This window comes from Notolepis coatsorum, assembly GCF_963971535.1.
Source record: "Notolepis coatsorum genome assembly, chromosome: 6".
Taxonomy (NCBI): domain Eukaryota; kingdom Metazoa; phylum Chordata; class Actinopteri; order Aulopiformes; family Paralepididae; genus Notolepis; species Notolepis coatsorum.
In genome coordinates, this window is record NC_140170.1 from 78,624,995 (window position 1) to 78,651,005 (window position 26,011).

The following is a 26,011-nucleotide window of genomic DNA, read 5'->3' on the forward strand; positions in this document are numbered from 1 at the left end:
AGATTTTGACAAACTAAGCTGATAATTTAAATGCATGGCATTTATATCCCTGAGACAAAGACTACTATAGTTATCTATTGAATATATATTTATAAAAAAATTATATTCATATTTGAACATTTTGTGAATATTTGCTCCACCCTTTTATTGGTCAATATAATTTGAGTGACCTGTCATGAAATGTGTTTCCAACAAGGCGCTTAGAGGAGGTGGAGGGCGGGCTTGGTTTGTCTGGGGGGGAGGGGGCTAACAGACCAGGAAGAGAAACCTAGCAAGTCCATTCTGGCAACAGAAAAAAGACCCCCGCAATTTGTGATCAATCCTGAATAATCGTAATAATAATAATCGAAATCGAAAGAAGAAAACGGGACACATTGCAATTGCACTCTGGGAAATCCACAAAAGAATAACAACGCGACCCCCTGCCCCCCCCCCCCCCCCCACACACTTACAAGAAACAGGGGTCAAAGTTCACAGGAAGCTGGGGGGCTGCCATTTTTACCCTGCTATTGCTAACATTTAGATGCTAAATCTCCGGGGAGGGGCGGTTGTCGTGTTTTTTTAGCTAATATCTTATCGATCCAAGTCGACATTATTATTATTATAATTATTATTACTATCGTCGCACGCCCTTCTTCTTCTTATTGGATGCATTCGGCGGCATGGAGAAGCTAGTCGAGCCGTCGTGGAGTTCCTCCTGCACCTACCAGGTGAGCAGGCACAGCGCGGAGATGCTGCACAACCTCGACGCGCAGCGGAAAGATGGAGGCAGGTTCTGCGACGTGATCCTCCGCGTCGGCGACGAGAGCTTCCCGGCCCACAGGGCGGTGCTGGCGGCGTGCAGCGAGTACTTCGAGTCGGTGTTCGGTCGTCAAGCGGAGGAGGAGGGCGGCGGCGGCGACGGCGAGGCGAAGGAGATCATGGAAATGCACACGATAAGCCCCAAAGTTTTCCGAGACATCTTGGACTTCGCCTACACCTCCCGGATCGTGGTGCGGCTGGAGAGCTTCCCGGAGCTGATGACGGCCGCCAAGTTCCTGCTGATGCGCTCGGTGGTGGAGATCTGCCAGGAGGTGATCAAGCAGTCCAACGTGCAGATCCTCGTCCCCGCGGCGCGGCGGGGGGGAGACGCCAGCTTGTTCCAGGCCGCGGGGCAGCAGGACATCATGTCAAACGGGACGACGGTGGTGAACGGTGCTTTTCCTCCCAACAACAACGGACACAACAACGTGGATGGAAGCCGGTCCGCCGTGTTGTTGGGGGACAGCGACGAGTCCTCGATGCCCGTCTTGCAGCCCGTGTCGCCGTCGTCGGAACTGACGGGGAACAACCCGTTCCAGGAAGCCGGTTCTCCCGAGTCGAAGAGAGGCAGAGGTCGACCAAAGAAAGGGACGACCGCGGAGCCCCTGCACTTCAACCACAGCAGCAGCAGCCCGAGAGACGGCGGCGTGGTGTTGTTCCCCTGCGGGACGTGCGGCAAGGCGTTCACCGAGGCCGTGCGCCTGAGGAACCACGAAGCGCAGCACGGCGCGGCCCCCGGCGGCGGGGTCAACAACCACCATGTCGGGCTGCACGACCTGTCCGCTGACAGCGGCATCACGTTGATCTCGCACTCCCAGTCCCAGGGTATGTTCAAGTTCAAGTGTTGCTTTATTTGTCACGTATTGTTGTTTATTGTGATCCCCATTAGCTGCCACCTAAGTGGCGAGCTAGTCTTCCTGGGGTCCACACAGAAAGACAACAGAAAACACAACATAACAACACGAGATACATATGACAATCACAATTAACAATGATAATCTAAAAACAGTAAAACATTGTAGACATCATTATCAACATCACCATACCTTTATCTCAAGGATATAGACAACACAGCAAATAAAAACTGTCTTCATATTTTCCATCTTAATGTAAACAGCCTTAGACACAAACTGGCAGAAATAAGGCAACATTTCATTAGCAGTAAGGTAAACATTCTATGTTTCTCTGAAACTAAACTGGATTCATCAGTAACACCCGGAAATTGAATTGGAGATTGATTGATTGATTGAAAACTTTATTAACAGATTGCAGAATGGGTACAATACAGTACAGCTCAATACACACAATTGTTAAGGGGATGCAGACCAGAGAAAGACTTTCGTCTTGTTTACACCAGGGTCCCCCATTTTCAATTCATCAGGACTATTCCATAGTCCGCAATGACAGGAACAGGCATGGAGGAGGTGTCTGTATATGTACATTCATAAAGACACAAAATGTATTAACCGTACAGACCTAGATCATGAGGCTATTGAAACTGTTTTTGTAGAAATTCTATTTGAAAGGGCTAAATCTGTTCTAGTCGGCACAATTTACAGACCGCCAGACCAAAATGGCTTTTATGATGTGTTGGATGCGTGCTTAGCTGGAGCTGAGGATGCAGAAATGATTCTTATTGGGGATTGGAACACGGATATGCAACAAAAAGATGCACCCGTCTTCAAATCCTACAATAGGTTTTGTGATCTGCACGGCCTCAGCCAGCTAATCACGCAACCCACACGTGTATGTGAGTCAACTCAGACTACCATTGACCTCATCCTGACCTCTGACAAGTCCAAGATCTCCAATAAAGGGGTTATAGCATGCGGGTTAAGTGATCATTATATGATATTCTGTACCCGCAAAAAGCTAAAACAAAAGGCTGGCTGTCACAAAACAGTCACATCTAGAGACCTCAACCTACTCTAGCGAGGCCTTTAACCTTGAACTGGAGAGTCTGGACTGGTCAGATGAGCTCAATGGTACACTGGTTGAAGAAACATGGCTTGGTTTCAAAACCAAATTTTCAACGATACTAAACAACATGGCCCCCCTAAGAACCACCAGGGTAAAAAATCGCGCAGAGCCGTGGATGCACACTGAAATACTGACCGCTATGAAAACCAGAGACAAAAAATGCTCAGAGTTTCGTAAAAGTCAGTCAAAGCTTACCATAAGCACGAGCAGTGAACTCCAAGCCCACGTGACTCAACTCAAACTGGATAGAAACGGACTAAGAAATGACGTAAACTCAATGATCAAAACAGCAAAAAAAATGTCATCAATGACAAAACCGAGGAAAACAAAAACAAACCACGTGAACTTTGGAAATTACTCAATAACCAACTAGGCTGCAGTAAAAAACTTAAAACCAGATTCTCAAACATAAAGACGGACAACACGCTCATCACAGACAAGCTGGAGGTAGCCAATTACTTAAACAGTTTCTTCACAAACATAGCCACAACACTGGTAAACAAACTCAGGGCATTATGGGGTAGAACACATAGTAGCATACTACAAGAACCTAGGGGTCCACAAAGACGACTTGAAACTGGAAATGGTAACAACAGATGAGGTACTGTACTCAATAAACTGAGCGCCCTCCAACCTAACAAGGCTACTGGCCATGACAACATCCCCTCCAAATTCCTCAGAGACTCAGCAGCCGCCATCACCCCAGTCATCACACACATAATAAACCTCTCCATAAAACAGGGACACTTCCCCAAGGACTTCAAAATTGCGAGAGTAACACCCCTGCACAAAAAAGGCAGTAAATTAGACCCAGGCAACTACCGCCCTGTTTCTATCCTTACCTCCATCTCGAAAGTCATGGAAAAAATTGTATACGAACAGGTAGAAAAACACCTTGCGGAAAAAAATCTAATCTACAAATTCCAATCTGGCTTCAGAATATCCCACTCCACTGACACATGCCTTCTCTATTTAAACGACCACATCAAACAAGAGGTGGACGCGGGCAAATACTGCGGCATGGTCATGCTGGACCTACAAAAGGCCTTCGACACTGTCAATCACACCATTCTGATTGACAAGCTAAAAGCAATTGGTTTTGATAGTCTATCAGTGAGCTGGATGCAATCCTACCTGGAGGGGAGAGAGCAGATGGTGGAGGTAAACGGTACCCTATCCCCCCCCCTCACAGTAAGCTGTGGTGTTCCACAAGGAAGCATACTAGGTCCGCTACTGTTCCTAATTTATGCAAATGACATGTCGTCGGCTTGTGACTGCAACTTGTTCCTGTTTGCTGACGACTCAGCCCTGCTGGTCTCTGACGAGAACAAGTTACAGGTTGAAAAAACCCTCAGCTCAGAACTAGGCAAAATCTGCATATGGCTTGCTGATAACAAACTATCATTACACATGGGCAAAACAGAGTCCATTCTCTTCGGTTCAAATAACAAACTCAGCAAGACCGACGGCTTCTTAGTTACAGTGGGTGACAATATTGTCACAAGGAAAGAAGATATTACCTACCTGGGTTCCATCCTAGAGGCAAATCTTTCCTGTGACAAAATGGCATCCAATGTAATAAAAAAAGTCAACCAACGAACTCGATTATTGTACCGGATCTCCTCACTGGTAAACAAGAATACCCTGAAGACTCTGGCAGGAGCACTCATTCAAGGGTACTACGACTATGCTTGCACCTCATGGTACCAAAGCACCTCAAAGGCGCTAAAAACAAAATTACAAACATCTCAAAACAAACTGGTCAGACTACTGCTTGACCTTACTTCTAGAACCCACCTCACCCCTGCCCACTTTGACAACCTAGGATGGCTTAGAGTAGATGACAGAGTACAGCAACTTGCAATGGGCCTGGTCTACAAGATACACTACACGACCAAGGTACCCATGTACATGTCAAAATACTTCCCAAAGGTCAGTGAATACCACGATCACAACACCAGAGGGAGCTCCACAAATCATGTTAAACCCAGATTCGGCTCAAACAAGGGACTAAACACGTTTCGCAATTATGCCACATCGATGTGGAACGCCCTACCCAAAGCTGTAAAGGAATGTGAATCACTACCCACTTTCAAAAACACTCTCAAAGAACACCTACGGGAGACTGCAATTCGAAATTGGCCCCTGTAAATGTCCTAACACAACCCCCTCCAATGTACAGTAAAAATGACCAAGTATGGTCTTGTCAATATTCCAATGTACAGTTTTGCTTGTACAGTTGTACAGTGTCCCCCACCCACCCCTCCTACCCAACCCCCACCCAACCACCTCCAATGTACAGTACCCCCACCCCCCCCACCTACCCAACCTCCTCCAGTGTACAGTTTCTACGTCAAATGTATATACTCTTTTTTCTGGACTCTTCTCGTATCACAAACCGTACTGTATTTGCAAATCTGGTATGTCATAAATGTATAGATGTAGCAGTACTGTCTATCTGTAAGTCATGTATGTCATATATGTTACGATGAATTGAAAATGGGGGACCCTGATGTAAACAAGACGAAAGTCTTTCTCTGGTCTGCATCCCCTTAACAATTGTATGTATTGAGCTGTACTGTACTGTACCCATTCTGCAATCTGTTAATAAAGTTTTCAATCAATCAATCAGAATATTTTGCTCACATATTTAAGTAGTGCATTCTCAGGTGGTATTTGAAAGACACTTTACTATTCAATTTACTTATGTTCTATGTACTTATGTTGTAGAGTATGTATAATAAGGTACATTACAATGAAATGCTTGGTTCTGTAGTATGAGCCCATTGACAATGTGCTTCATACAGTAAACGGGTAAACGAATAAAGACAACACTGTACAATACAAATAAAGTACAAAATGCAAACTTGAAAAAATGCATGAGGTAGGGATGCAGTGCAAATATTTTAGTAATGAATATATCAAATATGGTGTAGTGTTAATAAAGTGTCTAAAGTGAGTGTATATGCAATGCATGTAGATGGCTGTATGTTGGAGAACGGAATGGATAGTCTCGTGTCGCTAGATCACAGTCGCAAGCGGGAGAGGACCAGGCGACACGTGGGCTGTGACATCTGTGGCAAGGTGTTCCGAGATGTTTACCACTTGAACCGACACAAGCTCTCGCACTCCGGGGAGAAGCCCTACGCGTGCCATGTGTGCGGCCTCCGCTTCAAACGCAAGGACAGGATGTCGTACCATGTGAGGTCACACGACGGCTCGGTGGGCAAACCGTACGTGTGTCAGAGCTGCGGGAAGGGTTTCTCCAGGTGAGCTGATGAATGACAACATCACTTTTCTATTCACGACCAAGTTGTGTTTTATTTGTCACATGTAATGTACATTACAGTGAAATGCTTGGTTCTGTATGAGATTGTGCTTCATACAGTAAAAATATGCAAACTAAAGTACGAGATGCAACCCAAATGCAAAAATGAGGTAGGGATGTAGTGCAAATTTACAACTTCTGTTAGAATTGTTGGCTATGGCCATGGTTCCAGACACGCGGTTTGTTCCAGGTGAGCATCCAAATTATAGCTAGAAAACCTGGCCCAGGGAAGTGTTGGTTTAGCAATGACTGCCACTACTACAGGTAAAACATTTGCATAGAGTGCCGTGTTAGGTCAGACAGGAAAAGATACAACAAACATGCCTGATTTATTAAAACGACATACACTTTGCCAAAACTCTTTATTGTATTAGTCCGTTACCTCAGAGGGTTAGAAACTAGGGATGTCCGATATTATCGGCCTACCGATATTATCGGCCGATATCGGCATTAAAATGTGATATCTGTTTTCAAATTCTTTTTTTTTACATTTCTATAACCTTTATTTACCCAGGCAAGCAAGCAAGAACAAATTCTGATTTTATTTATTGTCAAAAGTATGCATAATGTTGTGTTAATTCCACAACAAGAGATATGTAATGTTAATTACCTGAAATTATTCCATTTTTTGGGGGGGATAACCCTGCATATATCGGTATCGGTTGATATCTGTATCGGAAATTAAGAGTTGGACAATATCGGTATATCGGTATCGGTAAAAAAGCCAATATCGAGCATCCCTATTAGAAACATGATGTTTTATCTCTAGCAACATTGCAAGTCATTCTCATTAGAGTAGCTCTGTAGTTGACATAATGTCACCCAACGTTATTGTTGATGGAACGTTTGAATGTTCACCTTGAGCTTTGGGGGGGTTTAGTTCCAGGGACGGAATCATAGCCACAACATCATTGAAGAATGAAGAGACTGATGAATTGATGAAGGGATGACTTGTTTCCTTTATTTTCTCCCCAGACCGGACCATCTGAACGGACACATTAAACAGGTCCACACGACCGAGAGACCCCACAAGTGCCAGGTGATAATCAGGGTCTACCTAGCCAGTAGACCACTCCTGTCCATAGAGAAACATTTAGGTCCAGAGATTGAAGACACTGTGTTCTCTGGTCTCTGGATCTGTGAGGTTATGATTTTACCCGCCTCTATTCTTCAAAATCGATTTTGATCGTTTTTATTCACTTTTATCCTGGGTCAGCAGACACTGTTGCATGCCATGAATGGTGAATGCACCTGTGTGGTAATGACATTTCGCTCTATCTACTACAGCCTTACTTAAAGGGGAATCCCACTCTGGGTTTATCTTAAACGTTTTAAGGCGAAAAGGGCTGGCGTCAGACAATGGCATGAATGTTGCCATTCCTACCAAATAGCAATCCTACTTCTTCAGTCGCATACCTGGGCTTTGGGTATCTGCCAATATCGATACCAATCCGATATTGTTGTACAATACAAAAATATTTGCATAATGTTTAATCTTTTAATATGATCCAACAGCTGCATGTAGTATACATGCATCATTATGATCAATCTAGAAGGCAATAAAACCAACCAGAGCAAAGGTACTTTCATTCATTTTCAATATTTACATAAACCTAACAGCCAAGGTTTATGGCATCAGTGGTGCCTTCAAGCCTGGCCAGTTCTAGAGGTCAGTCCCGCCCCAATGACTTTGATTGACGGCCTAGTGTTGATACGCTGGAGACTCCTCCTGCACGCAGTGTTTACTGGCCTCATCAAGGCAAGGATGGCTCTATAGCAGCTCCTGGAGAGGTTTCAGTTGAAGAGCCACAATACAGGAGGGTCTACCGGCTAGATCTGCCTCAAAGAATAGATTAATCGCAAGGCTCCTTTTGTTTTTGTTATCATGAAAGTTTGGTTGTTCAGGTTTAACACATTCGGGGCCATTCGATTTCAGCATCTAGCTATAGCATGGCCAGGTTTTCATTACATAGTTTCACTGTGCGTCACGTTGTTTGTAGAGCTAAATCTATATTTTATATTATAGCTATGGATACAATACCATGGTCATTTGACAGGAACTATCTTCCGTTCAAGATGCAAAAAATAATACACTTTTTCATGAATACGTTCACACGTTATTCCGTGGTGAATAAGAGTATAATATGAATGATCCGGGCTAATTCCTGGGAGGCTGGCTATAGGGAGCAACGTGAATTATACTAAATCCATTGTCCCTGTTTCGTCCCTGTACACGCTACTATTTTCAAATCAAATGCATATGATAGGTATTATGTTCCATCATGAATGCATGAAGGGGGGGGGGGGGGTCGTTTCTGATTAATTGATTGCCAATAACGGCATTCCTTATTACCACAACACACGCTGATCAGGGGGATGGGTATGAAAACCATTCACGATCAAGCTGAAATTGACGTCAGATTGTCCTTACCTGTGGTCGGTGGTATTCCAAAAATAATATTCCAATTATTTGATCGCCATCTGGTCCATCCTATGCCCATCTGGTCCACGACATAACCCACCACAACATATGGATCGGGGGTCCCGAAAACGATTCAATGCGATCGAGTGAAGCCCTAGGTTTTCCCATTACTAGAAAAGTCCGTCCGGAGACATTTGAGTGTTACACCCGGTCTGGAACAGGGTTTACTGCACTCTCGATACTGCCTACTAGCAGGATCTGGCCGGTACTGCACCTTCGGAGTCCCAGTATGCCTTTTAACGGCAACATACAGGTCCCTGACATTGAAGGGTCAGACAAGAAGATGGGTACCAAAAACTCCTGGAGCTTTAAGCTAGGCTAGCAGAGAAGACAGTAAGCACATTTCCCGTAATGTTGGCATGTTCCTTTTTAAGAATTTGTCTGAAGACTTTTGCACGTTTATGTAGGAGAGTGGATTGACATTTAGTAGTAGTTTTTTTTTATTTTGGCAGTGACTGAAAAGGTACAGGCTGAAGCATAATGCTTATATATGCCTGTCCTATATTCTCGATATTCTATATGAAATTAACTCATTCACGGCCACTAGCTTTCGCCATCTGCACTGTATGGCGCCAGCGTTAATGACTATTTTAGCTATGTTTGCAGAGCTATGGAGACAATAGTATGGCTCATTTTACAGGCATTGTTCATAGTCCATTACTAGTCCATTACTGACTAATCAGCTCATTTCTACACACTGTAGTTTGTTACATGCTACACACTAAACATCGCCCCATTTCCGGAATAATCCAGTCTTTTTCCATACTGTAGATCGCGAGATATGACACATTATATGCAATACGCCCAAATCGTTCTGGTTGATCCCCTGAAGCCCCAAATACTCCCAAATCAAAGGTATATAGCATGTACATATGTGTCTTTACAAAATCATCAAGGGGGGGAGGGGTCGTTTTACCTAAAAACTATGATCGTGTTTGTCGAGCATGTTCTACGTCCAGTATAAAACAAACTGTGATCGTTACAAAAACATGTTTCAGGTTCGGTAAAATAGACATAGAATATACCTTACCTTAGCCAGAAGGTATTCCAAAAAGAATAATTCCAAGTGATCCCATCGCAATTACCAGTGTATTTGTCTATACACATTTATATGGGAAATACGCTTCAGGCAACAACATTTCGAGGCGATCGCTGTTCTCTCTGTTCAGGCAGGAGGAGGAGCCCTTGCCAAAAAAAAGAAAGGAAAACGTGTATCCACACCAAGCCATTCCAGTTCAAAGGTAGGCGATACTGCCACCTGGTGATATTCGAGCGTCATTGCAATTCCAACGTAGGTAGATGAATCATAGACACGTAGATGGCTCCGGCTGACCGTATAGAACGGGGAACAAAGGAAAATATCAAAGGATCAAAACCTGAGTATACTCGTTTTTGGCGCTCAACGCATGGCGAGATAACCCGACTATACTCGGGTATGGCCGTGAAAGAGTTAAGCCTCCAAAACAAAAAAATAACGAAATAAAAATGTCTCACATTTGTTACCCTCAAAAATAGCTATACAAACCATTTTCTTGAAAACCAAAAGCGAAGGACGTATTCTTACATTTATATCAGCATTGTTCCACAAGTTTACCCCAACAATATAAATAAATCTCCTTTTCTTGGTGTCTCTGAAATCAAATTAGCTTTCCTGTATTGGCAAAAAAAGAAACTTTGCAGACAGTCCTGGAGTAACTTTGCTTCATCTCTCTACATTATTAGCATTATAATTATCTTATAATACACCAAATCATTAAATGTCATAACACGTTCCTTTCCACCTTTCAGATTTGCAACGCTTCCTTCGCCACGAGAGACCGCCTGCGGTCGCACCTCGCGTGCCACGAGGACAAGATCCCCTGCAAAGTCTGTGGCAAGTTCCTGCGTGCGGCGTACATGACAGACCACCTCAAGAAACACAGCGAAGGGACTCACAACTACTGTGGCATATGCAACAAAGGTAATCGCAAGCAAAGCCTGCCGGGGGCGGGGGGGCGGGGACGATCCCGTTAATCAGACGTTCACAGAGTTAGACGGCGGAGTTCTTGTGGGTAGAAGTTATTGAAGCGTGCGTGGCGTGGGGGAGACGCAGCGATGAACGCGTGACCTTGAGTCTCCGGGGAATGGAGAGCTAACACTGTATTTATACAAGAGGAGTAGGCTAAACTGAGCGCAGATGTGGGGAGGGTGTCGTAGACGTGAGTAGGGGAGAGGTGAGAGCTGTGTGATACTGGTACTTTCCCACATCGCCCATGTTTCACACTTCTCTTCTTCTTTTTCACAGTGAACGGACATTTCTTTCCATACTTAGCTCAGTTGTTTCCTATTTGCATATTCATACTCTTACAGGATGTTTTTTTTTGCAGACTATCTTAAATTAGTGGACATTTCCCAATATCCTCCCAAAAAACACACTTTCAGCAGGTTGTGTAGTTGTAGATACGTTGATGTAGATATGTTGGATGTTCAGAGAGGACTAAAAAGTAAAACGCAGCTCGGCTTCGCTAATGGTCAGCCAGTGCGGTACTTTACATTGGTGTTGCTAAAGACGGGACACTAATGGCTAGAAGGCATCCACGTTACAGCCGGTAGTGGTGCATTGTGGACCCCTCACATCACCAACGTGATGTCACAGCGGTTTTATGAAACTCCACCATTGGTAGTTATTCGTCTGTAAAGAATATATATTTGAAATGTTCAAATTTAACATACTGGCAGGCAAAGGATGTAGTTGAACTGTGTAGTATATTTGATGGAGTGTAGAGTAAAGCAAGTCTGGATGTTGCTTTACTCAAAATAATATATAAAATAAATAAAATAAAGGCGGCTGGGTGGCGCAGCGGACATTGCGCTCGTCACCAACGCAAGAGACACCGTGTTCGAATCAGGCTGTCGGCGTTGCCTCCGGCTTGGGCCGGCCATCATACTAACTCAATTGGCAGAGTTAGCGGGTGGGAAGTCGAAGGGTGGTAGTCTGGTCGTTGTGAACAGCGACTCCTACAGGTCGGTTGGGGCGCCTGCACAGCAAAGTCAGGAAAATGGCGGGGGCAGTGTGAGCCTCCTACACGTTACTCCTCGCCAAATGAGAGTCCGCGCTGGCAGGTGAAAATATGTGACGGGCTGCCTCCACATGTATCGGAGGGGACATGTGATGCAAGGCTTCTATCCTCCCTACAACCGGCCAGTGGGGGGCATATGCGAGCAACGATCAGGACAGGGGAGGGAGAATTGGCACGAGAGGTAAAATTGGGATGAGGAGCAAAATCACACAAAAAGTAGATACAAATTTTTAAATTAAATTAAATAAAAAGATTATATAGAAATAAAACTATTTAGTGTTTGTGCGATACGCAAAATAAGGCTGCAGCTACATTGAACCATGAATGAGCGGATAGAAAACTGACAGAAGGTATTACTGTCTGTTGGTTTTAATCCTCTCTCAGATTTGTCTCTGTTTTCTCCCCGTCCCAAAAATCCCCCCCCTCCCCTACCTGGTTGTTGTGCGCATGTTCTCCTACTGGTCGGTACAAGGGAACCCTGAAGTCATCCGCACGCTTCCTCCGACACGCGCGGCGACAGCCAGTGACTCTTTTTTCACCTGGCAGCAAGGACTCTCATTGGTGAAGTGTAACGCGTGGGAGGTCACGCTGCCTTCATCAAGTCCTGCCTCCGCTGAGCAAGCGCCCAAGCCCCAAGCAATGCTGACTCCGGGAGTCGAGACCGCAGCCTCTTGCATTGGTGACGAGCGCAATCTCCGCTACGCCACCTGACCGCCTCTGTTGGTTTATTTTTTAATTGGAACCTAACGTCAACTCTGTCCAACAAATGGATACTAGTAATTGAAAACTAATTAAAAACAAATGTAGATGGACGGACACAGTGGATCAATGTAGCCACATAACCTTAAAGATCAAAGTCGGCGCTGTACAGATATTGAGCGTCATTATGTAAAATGTGTCACCGGTGTTGTCATGAGGTCATTAGTCATGGGAAATTTCACATTACCGCGGCAACCCTACTCACCACTTTACACACATACAGTGGTACACCCCCGTCGACGGCCTACACGCACCCTTAATAGATACGGCCAGAAGTTTTGCTGTTTGGCTGGCAAATGGAAATCCAACCGAGAAAAGTCCTAGCAGGAAATGTGATACGGTAGCCTGTTGGTACACAAGACTGTTCCACGGCTGGAATCCTGTCCAGGTTGGTCAGCCAGTCTATTTCTGTTGAAACGGGCACTAAAGCCCTACCTGCCCCATTAGGGCGGGCCATACTTTTTTTTTTTTGGAAAATCAATCGAGTGGGGTGTCTAAAATACGTGTTTTTTTGTGGGGAATTCAAATATGGGATTATTTTTCTAATCGGATAACTCCTACCTACATTGTTTTGGATTTCAAAATGGCCGATTTGACCATTTTTCACCCCTTGGCCATACATGGATGCCAACATGAATCTGAAGGAAATCATAACATGCAAGGTGTCTAAATGATGTGTTTCTTAATGGGGAATTCAAATATGAGGTCATTTTTGGGATAGGATAACTCTAACCTGCATAATTTTGGATTTCAAAATGGCAGATTTTACCATTTTTCACCCCTTGGCCATACATGGATGCCAACATGAATCTGAACATTAACTGTTGCTGCAGCAAAGACAAAAAGATTCCTGTGAAAGATATTGCCTACATCAAGGGACAGAGGGAAAAGGTTGGAAGTAAAGGACCACACCAAATGGCTGGAGCTGATCTGCCTGAGCACAAGAGACAGGTGAAAACATTGGAAAGGCAGGGGATGGAAAAGAAGGCAGAGAAAAGGAGAAGGGGCAAAGAAGAAAGCTTTGCAGCAGCAGACAAGGTTGCCAGGAAGGATTTTGAGAGCTTCCTTACAGTCCCTGAAGTTGAGCTCATTCCTGAAACTGACCCTGCAGCTTCAGCAAAGCTACGGAAAAATTATGATGAGATTCCAAACATCGCCCTTGCTAGTGTAAGGTATGGCATAGGTCTAAGGCCACCTGCAGCTATAGCAACTGCAGCTCTGATTGATGCAGGACTCATCTTAGAAGTAAAGTGATTGAAAAGAACAAGGTTAAGAGAGCACAAGAAAAGTTGATGCAAGAGCTGGGGGAAGAGTTTGAGGAGAAGTGCAGGGAGGAGGGGGGGATCTCCTGTATCCTCTTTGATGGGCGGATTGACATGACCAATGTGATGATGGAAGCTGAGGGCAGTGACCAATCTTTTCCTGCAAAGATCAAGGAAGAACACTATAGTGTTGCTAGTGAGCCTGGCAGCAACTATCTGTTCCACTTTACACCAGAGAAAGCAACTAAAGAGGAGTCCCATGCAGAGAAGATTGCTAAGGTCCTGTTTGCCTGGCTGAAAGAGAGAGGTTCTGATAAGACCTTGTGGGCCATTGGAGGAGACTCGACCAATGTCAACACTGGAGTGAAGGCAGGTGTAATGCGGAAGCTGGAGCTGCACCTGGGGAGAAAGCTGGTCTGGTTGGTGTGCAACCTGCACACTGGTGAACTTCCACTGCGCCGTCTCATTGTTGAAGTTGATGGGGCTACTCTGTCAGACAACAAATTGTCTGGGCCAATAGGACAGCTCCTTGATTCTGTTACAGACTTGGAGATCAATCCTAACTTCACCAGGATCTTTCTTGGCCCTCCGCTGATCAAGCTGCCTGAGAAGATCATTCAAGATCTCTCAACTGATCAACACTATGGCTATAAGCTGGTCTGTGCAATCAGGGATGGAGTGCTTTCTGCAAGGCTGGCTCTGCTGGAGATTGGACCGGTAAACCACAGCCGCTGGCTCACCACAGCAAACAGACTCCTCAGGCTCTGGGTGTCAAAGCATCAACTTAAAAGAAAGAACCTGAATAATCTACAATGCATTGTGGAATTCATCATTGGAGTGTATTATCCATGTTGGTTCAACATGAAGGTCAAGCACTCCTGGATCGAAGGGCCTAGGCACATCCTGTTTCAGCTGGACTGCCTCAAGTCTCAGAGGAAGGAGGTGCTGGATGTTGTGATGCCAACTGTGAGAAGATCTGCTTGGTATGCCCACAGTGAAGCCATCCTCCAAACACTGCTGTGCTCTGAGGATCAAAAAGAGAGAATTGAGGGGGTGGAGAGAATCCTGGCCATCAGGGGAGAGGGGGATCCAGACACTCAGCTGGGAGACTCCTGTGTCAGGATCAGAAGAACACCTCACATCAATAGTGACGCTTCCAGCATTGGTGGCTTAATCAGCTGGTCAGAAGATGTGTCAGAGCCACCTCTCACCTGCTCCCTAAGCACCTCCGAGGTGAAGAACTTCATCAACACCCCCATGGAGGTTCTCGACTGGCCTTGCCACACACAAAGCATCGAGAGGGTTGTTAAAATGGTGACTGAGGCCTCTGCTAAGTACTTTTCATAAGAAAAAAGGGATGGAGGGATCAGGGCTCAGGAGACCAGCAGGAGGCTGATGTCCAAGAATGAATCCAAGCAGGACTTGTGCAACCTGATCAAATTTAAGAAGATAGATGATTGATGGAGCCCCATGGATTTTCTCAATAGGCTACATTGAGACGTTTGTTAAAATGGTTACAGAGGTTTCTGCTGAGTAGTTCTGGAAAGAGCTCACCTATTTATGGCTGACGTTGACTTTAAGTTTGTGTTTGTAGGTTGGTGGCTAAAGCAGTACAGTAGGAGATCTTGCCATCCAAGAATGAGTCCAATCAAGATATTGGAACCTGGCAAAGTTCAAGAAGTCAGGAAATCGAGATGTAGCACTTAGGTGTTTGTGTGCATTACAAATACAATTTATTATTGTTAGTATTATTATTATTGATCTTTGGAGTTGTATCCAGTTATATACAGTTCACTTGTTAATAAATTTGATGGCTTTGTCATTATAAATGATTTCCCATATATTTTTTATCTTTGCAATTTTGTAATACAATACCAATGGGTTCAAATGGTAAAATCAGCCATTTTGAAATCCAAGATTATGCAGGTTATATTTATCCTATCCCAAAAATGACCTCATATTTGAATTCCCCATTAAGAAACACATCATTTAGACATATTGCATGTTAGGAATTCCTTCAGATTCATGTTATCATCCATGTATGGCCAAGGGGTGAAAAATGGTAAAATCGGCCATTTTGAAATCCAAAATGATGTAGGTTAGAGTTATCCTATCCCAAAAATGAACTCATATTTGAATTCCCCATTAAGAAACACATCATTTAGACACCTTGCATGTTAGGATTTCCTTAAGATTCATGTTGGCATCCATGTATGGCCAAGGGGTGAAAAATGGTAAAATCGGCCATTTTGAAATCCAAAACAATGTAGGTAGGAGTTATCCGATTGTAAAAATAATCCCATATTTGAATTCCCCACAAAAAAACACGTATTTTAGACACCCCACTCGATTGATTTTCCAAAAAAAAAAAAGTATGGCCCGCCCTACTGCCCCATGGGCAGCTCTCCCGGCCTGCGACGTGCACTCTCACCCATCTGCTGACATCAGTGTACAAGAGATGGTCGAGAGTTGTTTCAGGGGGGATGCAAAGTGTCTGGTGCTCTAAATCCTTAAAAGAAAATCTCTCTCTTATAAAATAATTGTTTAATTATTTTTACATTGTATAATTCGATATAGTCAGGGAGGGATTAGAAGGGGGTTGAATGGGATCTGTTCTGTAAGCATGTTTTTTTTTTAAATGCCCTGACCCGCTGGGTACCTACAGTCTAGGTTTTTTTAAATGCCCTGACCCGCTTGGTAACTACAGTCTAGGGTTTTAAAATGCCCCAGTGACCAGTTATCAAGAAGAAATGAGAAAGCTGTTTCTGCAAATAAGGTGAACTCCACTCGGTTTGCAGTCAAGGACTACAGCTTCGGACTACAGCCAAGGATATCTATTAATGGGATATTAGGAGTTTAAAACTGAATAGGTCACTGTGATTTAGTGGAAGGTCATACAGGTGCAGCTCGATAAATTAGAATATCGTGGAAAAGTTATTTTATTTCAGTAATTCAATTCAAAAAGCGAAACTCTCGTAGATTATAGATTCATTACACACAAAGTGAAATATTTCAAGCCTTTATTTGTTTTAATTTGGATGATTATGTCTTACAGCTCATGAACGCCCAAAAGTCTGTATCGCCAATAAAAAATAGATGTATTTTTCTTTTGTATATAGAAATGTCGGCCTTCTGAAAAGTATGTTCATGTATGTTCACTCAGTACTTGGTTGGGGCTCCATTTGCACAAATGACTGCATCAATACAGCTAAATATATAGACTTTTCCACGATATTCTAATTTATTGAGCTGCACCTGTATACCATTTTGATTTGAATTATATAGGAAGGTCGGAAGTAGCTGAGAAATTACTGATGAACAACATACCCAACACAGAAATATACCAAATATTGTTGCACTGTGTAATTTTAGGAGGAAGAATTACTCATAGAAAAATTATTTCATAATTATTTTTGCAGTGCTGGAGGTGATGTGTTACTGTACATTTTCTCATCCATGAAGTAATAATTAGTATCGATTAGGCCTGTTTGGCAGTAATGTTCCAATTTTAGTCAAATGTATTGTCATTATACAGCAATAAGTATGTTGTTATGAATTCAAATCAATATTGTGATAATTCCATCTTTAATGATATAATATATTATTGATATAATAAGGACGGATGAAGCCTAGTTCTGCAACAGACGTCATCATTTACTGAACAAAGTCTTGCCTTCCTGGGTCAAATTGTAAAATGTTAAAGGAACACGGCAACATTTTGGGAAATTAGCTTACCATCTTCTCCAGAGAGAGACAAGAAGATAGATACCAGTTTCCTCTCTGTGCGTTCAGCAGAAAGCTATCTGGCTGCATGTTAGCCTAGCTTAGCAGTAGCACAATGAATGGAAGCAGACATGACCGATTAGGCTAGGCATTGTCCAACTAACACCTCTCCTGAAAGTTAACCTGTCATGTCTGCTTCCATTCAGCTTGCAAACTGAACAAAATTTTACAAAAATAGACATTAAGAAAGATACTAAAACTAGAGCATTGTCTGGATACGCCACATTGACCATTTGATAATGTTTAGTTGAGCTGGCTGGCAAGCAGCACCGTAGCCTGAACATCTTTATCTTTGTAGCTTCCTACCTTCTCATGGAACTGTTGACAAACGGAGGGCCAAGATTAATGTCCTGTGCTCTCTAGTCGCCTGTCCATGTTGCACGTGTGAGTTTATGAATTTCACTGGACCTGGCAGACCAGTCGGAATCAGCTGGTGAACTAGGCTGTATCTTGCTGAGGTCCTCTCGAAAGCAAAGTGCGGCTAAGTTGACATTTTTATTCTGTTTACTACATGATGTCTGAGCTCAAAGATGTTCCCAAGTAGCAGAGTTCAACCAGGCACTCGAGTCGAGTACAACGTTTTTCCACAAAAAAAGTCATCATGTGCTCTTGGGACAACTTGAGCAAGAAGGCACTGAAAAAAGTTATTGGAGGATGAATTAAAAAGCCTTTACAGCTACATGATTTAAAAACAAAGCCGACATGTTTTGACCAGCCGGTCTTCATCGGGGCATAGCAACGGTGCATTATGCCGTTATTGCAGTTATTGCTAATATGAAACTCAAGTCTGTAGCACTCGAGTTCAACACTGTTCAACAATGTTACTTACCCTTAGTTGCCAGCGTTGTACCCTTCCTGCTGACCTGTTGTACAGAACTTCTGAGTCGCTTTTGATAAAAGCGTCCGCTAAATGACTAATTTGTCCATTTACTTCTAGATTATCCTTCACCATCCCATAGTCCCTCTGCTCCATGTTAAACATCTCTTTCCATTTCCTAAACCAGCCGATCGGTAGACGAGAGGTCGCAAGGTTGTGATTCTCAGACGAAAGCCTCTCTCTCTCTCGTAACACAGTCTGGTGGGTGAGGTGTTCCTGTTCTCTGTTCCTCTGCTGGTTCCCAGGTTTCTCCACCGCGTCCTACCTTAAGGTGCACGTAAAGACGCACCATGGCTCGCCACAGCCCGCCACCGTGCACGCCTTCCCCGAGCCGAGGGGGGAGCCGCAGATGCACAGCAGCACCCCTTACCACACGGGACGCCAGTGCTCAGTGGAAGGCAAGCAGCCGCCGCCCGCCACGCCACGCCCCCCACCGTTACCTTCGCGTGTCTTGGCTTCCCATCATTTGCTCTCTCATTACGCTGCTTTTAGATTTCATCTGCTCTCTTGTCTTTCTGTTAGCCGACCATTGGGAGTTCTGCCAGTCGAACGGGGAACCGTTGATTGAACCCGTCCGTGTCATTGTAATCGGTTACATAGTTAGTATAGTTTTACCGTACATAGTTGGTATAGATTGCATTTGGACTCTGACGAAGACGCACCGCACCCTACATCGAAACATTTAGTTTCAAATAAAGTTGGCTTGAAATCCGTGTTCTACTTTGGACTAGATCTCTGAGGTCTCTCTCCCTGTTACATAGTTGACGTCTGTTGAAATGTGGATAGTCAAGTCGTTTTTTGTGGAGCCCCTCAGTTGACGTTTTTTGGCAGTTTTTTCACAATGTATGCAAGTTGTGATTCAGACCATTTGTTTCACGTTTTTAAATGCATTCAATCTAGAGTGGTTAATAATGGGGATATTTGAGTGTTTTAATGATCATAATATCGTCCATCTGCTATTTTAATCATTCCAATTCTCTGAGCAAAATGGCAACGTTGTAATCCATGAGCAGCTACTGACTAAAGCCTTTTGGGGTGAGCTTTTCCACGAGACGATTCATAGTAGTTTTTGTATTTCATCTGAAAAAAAACGTCTAGTGGGTTTACAATTAGCCCGTCTATTTTGGTGATAGCTACCATCGAGCCTCACGCTAGGTGTTTAGTGCTACCATTGAGCCTCACGCTAGCTGTTTAGTGCTACCATCGAGCCTCACGCTAGGTGTTTAGTGCTACCATTGAGCCTCACGCTAGGTGTTTAGTGCTACCATCGAGCCTCACGCTAGCTGTTTAGTGCTACCATTGAGCCTCACGCTAGCTGTTTAGTGCTACCATCGAGCCTCACGCTAGGTGTTTAGTGCTACCATCGAGCCTCACGCTAGCTGTTTAGTGCTACCATCGAGCCTCACGCTAGGTGTTTAGTGCTACCATCGAGCCTCACGCAAGGTCTTGTCCATTATCATAAATTATCAAATTTATCTGACAAAGCAGAAGTTTGGCCTCTACACTATCTGCCTTATCTCTGGACCAAGCAGGTGTGCTAGCTACCTGGTTCTACCTTCTTGTATATTAACTTTGACTCCACCCTCTTATATATTAACTTGGTCTCCTGTAGGAACTGGCTGTGCCCTGAGTATTTTTATTTTTTTGTCTTGTCTCTCCAGCATGATGATATTAATTTAACCCTTGTCTGCTTGGGCTGTCCATCAGGTGGCCAACGATGCACTGATGTTGCATGAAACTGTCACGCTGTCCGCACTATTTGCCCTCTTGAATGTAGCTTTTTCAGATGTGCCATTGTCATGGAAACCAGCCTAATGGAAACGATGCACAATGGGTACCATCTCTTTCCGTCAAAATCTTGGCGTTGGCGTTACCATGTCTAAATGCAAATATTAACTTTATATATTGTTAGTTTATCACGTTAATTTCAAGGGTAGGAATGGATTTTGGCCCCGGAATGAGATTGGCACCACGCCGTATTAAGTATGGCTGTCCCTCGCTGGTTCCTGGCTGTATATGTGATGCTACAAAATCCTGGCTACTTATTTGTCAAACACTCACGCCGAAGTTGTGGACTATTCTCAAAATGTGTGTCTCTTTTCTGGGCGCTGACATGTTGATAAAATGCGACTTTGAGTGATTAGAACATACTAATTATTTAAATCGTTTTTTCACTCAAAGCCATATTTGACATTTGGCCAAGTTGGACCATTTCAACAATTTATTAGTATTTGACAAATAAATGTCCCAGATTTTATGTTTAGGTAATAAAGAATATTTCTGAGTAAGTACAATAAAGTACATGACATACCGTCACCCGGCAGAGCTTAACTTTATTTATTTATGTTAATTTGCTCAGCTGTGATCTGAAGCTAGCCTAGCGTAGCATTACTTAGCTAGGGACCAGCAAGGTTGTCCCCATGTTTGAAGCCATTGAAAATTGTCCATCTATCCCACAATGCAAAGCATCTGGCATCCTCTTTGACCGTTAGCGAGCATTAGTAGGCTACCAAACCTTAGAGCTGCTATGTCGGCTACCAAATGTTACAGCAAATGCTAGTTTGTGTCAAAAATGGTCTTTGATTAACAGAAGCTAATGTTAGCTACAACATTTAGTAGCCGACATTAACTCTAATGTTTGGCAGCTAATATTAACTAATCGCAAAAGAGGATGTGTGAAATACTTTGCATTGTGGGCCAGATTAGGTGGACTGAGTGACATCATTATTGGGGACAGCCATACTTAATACAGTCCCCCATTAAGCAATAACATGCGCGAGTGCTATGTCATGGTTATCGGCACTGATATGCTGCGGTCGTGTGAACGAGGCTGTAGGCTGAGTTCTGCAGAGCAGCAAATAATCCTTTCAACGGATAAACCTGTTGGTTGTTTCCAGCTGTTGCCTTGACTCCACTCTACTCTACGATGGGTTACTCGTATGACACACAATTTGAAGTAAATGTAACATTTTAACGTGGCATGTTAGTTGACGGTCCATGTACAATGTAGTGTTTGCCGTTATCAACTATGTATTATAACGCATTACGAAGGATGCCTCAATACCATTTTTTTTTCATTACCGATACAACAGTATTGTCGTTGTGATATTGACAGCTGAAAACAAGGAATGGAATCCAATCAGTAAGCCGCTCTCTCTTTGGTTAGGTCTGTCTTTGTTGCAACACGGTCTCACCAGAAAGCGTAAATAAAGTACAAGTCGACCACAGGAAAAAAGGTACATAATGTACATTGTGTTATTAATATATTTACGTCCAAAACAAACAGCCTGACCGGGAGTCGAGCCAATAATGATTGTGGTCGCGGGTGAGTGCTCTGTCTCACCACTAGACAAAAATATCCCTCCCACCCTGATACAAACGCAGCAATACTATGATGATGGTGGTTTTGTTTTTTAACGTTTAATGGTTACGGTTAGGGTTAGATGTTTATGGTTAGTTTAAGGTAACAGTGTGTGGTTAAGGTTAGGGTTAGGGTTTAGGGAGAGAAAGTGTGTCTTGGTAGTTTTGAGGTAAAGGCACTTGCCTCCCATGCGAGCACCCCAGCAGGGGAACTCAAACATTTTCTGAAATGATTTGCATATGTACTTATTTGTAATACATACACATTGTAAATAGGTCAATTATATTACTTATAGCTATAACATAACATACAATATGTACCTTCTTCCTGTGGTCGATTAGTACTTTATTTACGAATTTTTAAGCGAGATTGTGGCTGTTTACGCAGACAGTACTGCAAATATCAGTGGAGAAAAGAAGGTAATTGTGTGTGTGTGTGGTTTCTGCCGGCCTGTTGTGTCTGTCCCCCTCCTCTCTTCCTGGGCGGGTGTCATGTAGACATGTGCGCCAGTCGCCAGCTGCTTGTCACCTTCCCCGAGGGAGAGGGTCGCTTCCGCGGGCTCTCCGGACCCATGGCGCACCCCCAGCCCGGCCCCCCAGCCTTTGGCCCGCTGCTCTCGGGCAAGTCGGGTGGGGCTCCGTATTTCTGGGAGTGTGGCTCTGGCGGGGCGCCTAGCTTCCCCTACCACGGGCCTCTCGCAGGTCAGTACGGTCCAGCGGGAGGGTTGGGCGGGGGGCCATGGTGCTTAGTTAGCACAGCCCGCTGGTTTTGGATGAGCAGAGCGGATTCCTCCGCGGACGTTGGGAGCGAGTCGACGGGGCTGGAAGCTGACTGGAGCTGAGAATTCTGCGTCTCTCTATAGAACCTGTTAACTGTAGTCTCGTTTATCTATTGCTTGTAGCGGAAGTTTGCCTAATTGTGTTGGAAGAAAATGTCAAATCGTAAAAAATAAATCTCTTCTGCTTTGTGCAACCTCTTCAGTGTTCTGTCTACTCACTGAACTCGCTCACTGAACTGTTGACCTGAAACTGTTGCAGGTGTCGGCCAACTGTCGGATTGAGGAACTCTCGTTTTCTATTGTATTTGTCCTCATTTCATATCTCCTACCTTCATATCTCTCACTTTCTCTGTTTTCTCTCTCTCTCTCTCTCTCTCTCTCTCTCTCTCTCTCTTTCCCTCTCCCCCCCCCCCCCTGTTTATCTCAGACGGGCAGGAGAACGCCGGGAAATGTCCACACCTCGAATCCGAGGAATCCGACCCGTCGTTCGGGGAGCTGTCCAACGGCGACGAGCTGAAGTCCCCCCACAAGCCCGATGGGGAGGACCTGGACGCCGGCTCGGCCTGCAACGGGGCCTCCTCGGCCGGGACACTGCTGGGCTCCCCGGGGGGCGGCGGTGCCAAAGCCAAGACTGACGCGGCATGTGAGAAGAAGTTCAGCTGCGGCGTCTGTGGCCAGGCCTTCCGCACCAAGTCGTACCTGAACAAACACCAGCACCGCGTGCACAACAAGAGGCAGAAGAGCCCGGGGCCCGCGGGGGCCGGCCTGGGGGAGCTGAGCTCGGCGCTGGGCTCCGCCCTGGGCTCGCCCTTCTCCGCCCAACAGAACATGTCTCTGCTGGAGTCCTTCGGCTTCCAGATCGTCCAGTCCGCCTTCGCCTCCTCGCTGGCGGACACGGGGGCGGGCCACAGCGGGATGGACTTCGGGGGGAAGTGACGTCCGCCAGGGGGAAGTGACGTCCACCGGGGGGGGAAGTGACGTCCGCCAGGGGGAAAGTGACGTCCGCCGGGGGTGAAGTGACGTCCGCCGGGGGTGAAGTGACGTATGCCGGGGGGGAAGTGACGTCCGCCGGGGGTTGTTTCTAACGAGCCATCTTGATTTTTTTTCGGACGAAGCCGGCCGGGTGGACCCCGGACCGGTGACCCTCCTGTGTTTTTGGGAATAACTTTGCCTCGAGACTACTTTCGCTGTTCATCGCCCCACTCACTGTGCGTCCCATCCTGAGAGAACACTCTTGTTGTCGTGGAACTTTGCCATAACTTTTCTTAGCTATTTCAGAGCAGGAATATCGTGCGTACCGTTTAAAAAAGAAAAAGGAAAAAAAATATTTTTTTGCTTTGCTTCCAGAAGCTTTATGTTTTTTTTTTTTTTTTATTATTACACTTCATACTTGTTTCTGGTGTGTGCGTGTGCCCTGTGTGTGTGTGTGCGTTTGCCCTCATACCTACATGCATGCTAATTGACCTGAGGTGAGTAGATTAACAGATCAGATGCAACTAGTGATCAAATCTTGTTCTCTTCCTCGCTGATTCTAAGTGCTACTAAAGCACCCGATGGAACCTGGTCATTAGAAACACATGTTTGAATTGTTCATAGCTGCTCTGGAGGCTGCAACCAGACATGTTTTTCCTTTCAGAGCCACGCAAGGGTTGTCCCGTGAATCTGTCGCCGTATGTCCTCTGCTGCTTACAAGAAAGGAAAATAAATCAATTACCTTAATTTTTTTTAAAGGCCATGGATTTAAACCCTCTGCCTCAAATGACTTGATACTTTTATCGCTTTTGTTTTGTTCTATCGTCGTGGAATTATGATTGCAGTTTTGGGTATGACTTTCTTTGTAAGATGTTTACACTGCACATTAATAACAGACTCGTGACATGCTTCATGACGCCACTATGCAATTAGATGAGCCAGTGAGTGGCACCATTGCACCATATTCACGTCAGCCGTCGAATAATTCAGTGAGCGTCGCATTATGATTGTAAAGAATGTTTTGTTTTTCTTTCGCTTTACGATAGGAATGCCCATGCAACAATCAATGGGTGTTACATTTTGTCGTCCCGGGGGGGGGGGGGGGGGTCATGTTTACATGAAAGGTAGGATCTGTAATGGTGTCAGTGACCTCTAGACAAAAGTACTCCTCTTGCTATTGCACAGGTAGGTAGTATATGATAGGAGAGGGGTTGCTATTGCTGGCCACACCCAGAGAGTTCTGTTACATATCAGGTCATGGGCGGCTGGGTAGCGCAGCTGTCAGCGGTACCTCTGGCTTGGTCAGTCGTCCCTACTAACACAATTGGCAGTGTTAGCGGTGGGATTCCCGTGGGAAGCTGGCGGGGTATGCTGGTCGTTGTAAACTGCGGCTCCTACTGGTCGGTCGGGGCGCCTGTTCAGCAGGGAGGGGAGCGGGGGGAAATAGCGTGAACCTCTGCACGTGTTACATTCCCCAGTGAGAGTCCTCGCTGTCAGGTGAAAAGAAGCGGCTGGCTGACTCCACATGTATCGGAGGAGGCATGTGGTAGTTCTACACTCTCCCTAGGCCGACAGTGGGGCAATGCGCGCAACGACCAGGAAGGGAATTGGCATAATGACTAAATTGGGATGGGAGCAAAAAATAATAATACAGAAAAAGTGAGAACATACCTAACATAATAAGTTAAGGCTGTAAAAATATTTAATCTGATTAATCGCATGATTGTCCATAGTTAACTCGCGATTAATCGCAAATTAATCGCATCTTTTTTAGCTGTTCTAAATCTACCTTAACACTTTCAGTGCCACGCTGTTTGGTTAAAGTTACCCTTAGAATGCCAGCCTTCTAGTCGTTTCCGTGGTCGTTGCACTATGTTTGCGAAGCTGTGTGTGTGTGTGTTGTGTATTATAGCTGTATGAGACACGGTGTGGCTAATTTTGACAAACATTACTTGTAGTCCAGCATGGGAATAATAGTTTGTTTCCACACGCTGTAGTTTGTAGTTTATTACATGCTAAACATCGCGCATTTCCAAGATAATAGTATTTTTTCATCGTTTGAACTCAAAACTATGATCGCATTTGCCAAGCATGTTTTTCATCCGTTTAAACACAGAACTGTGATCGTTAGAAAAACACGTTTCAGATTCGGTAAAATACTAGACATAGAATGTACCTTACCTTAGCCAGAAGGTATTCTAAAAGAATAATTCCAAGTGATCGCATCGCGATTACCAGTATATGTCTATACACGTTTCGATGGTCAAATACGCTTATGCAACGGAATCCCAAAGCGAGGACTGTGAATTTCTGTCCCAGGAGAAAGAGGGGCCACTCACGAGGAGAAACTGAAGCTGACTATCAGCCCAGAGCCCCATGCAGTTCAGACACGGGACGATACTGCCACTTGGTGATAGTCGATCAGAATGTAGTTCCAATGTGTCGGGACGTGCCTAAATGATGCAGATCGCTCTGGGCAAATGTGTAAAGCGGGGATCATAGTAAAAAAATCAAACGATCCAAAAACGACATTTATGGCACTCAACGGTCGGCGGCCAAACACGTAAAA

General features: G+C 44.6%; 1 protein-coding gene across 2 annotated transcripts; it reads left to right on the plus strand.

Annotated features, from left to right (window-relative positions):
* Positions 1-537: 537 nt before the first annotated feature.
* On the plus strand, positions 538-23,406 carry patz1 (POZ/BTB and AT hook containing zinc finger 1; the record flags this gene model as incomplete). 2 transcript variants are annotated; one of them, XM_084317019.1, is made up of 7 exons in its annotated part: positions 538-1,626; positions 5,762-6,050; positions 7,085-7,160; positions 10,380-10,551; positions 18,577-18,729; positions 22,190-22,393; positions 22,898-23,406. In XM_084317019.1, the coding sequence occupies exons 1-7, from the start codon at positions 663-665 to the stop codon at positions 23,404-23,406; spliced, it is 2,367 nt and encodes a 788-aa protein (XP_084173145.1). In that variant the 5' UTR covers positions 538-662. The 2 variants fall into 2 exon arrangements, with proteins under 2 accessions (XP_084173145.1, XP_084173146.1); XM_084317020.1 differs by lacking the exons at positions 18,577-18,729; positions 22,190-22,393 and having other exon boundaries at positions 7,085-7,148.
* Positions 23,407-26,011: the final 2,605 nt, after the last annotated feature.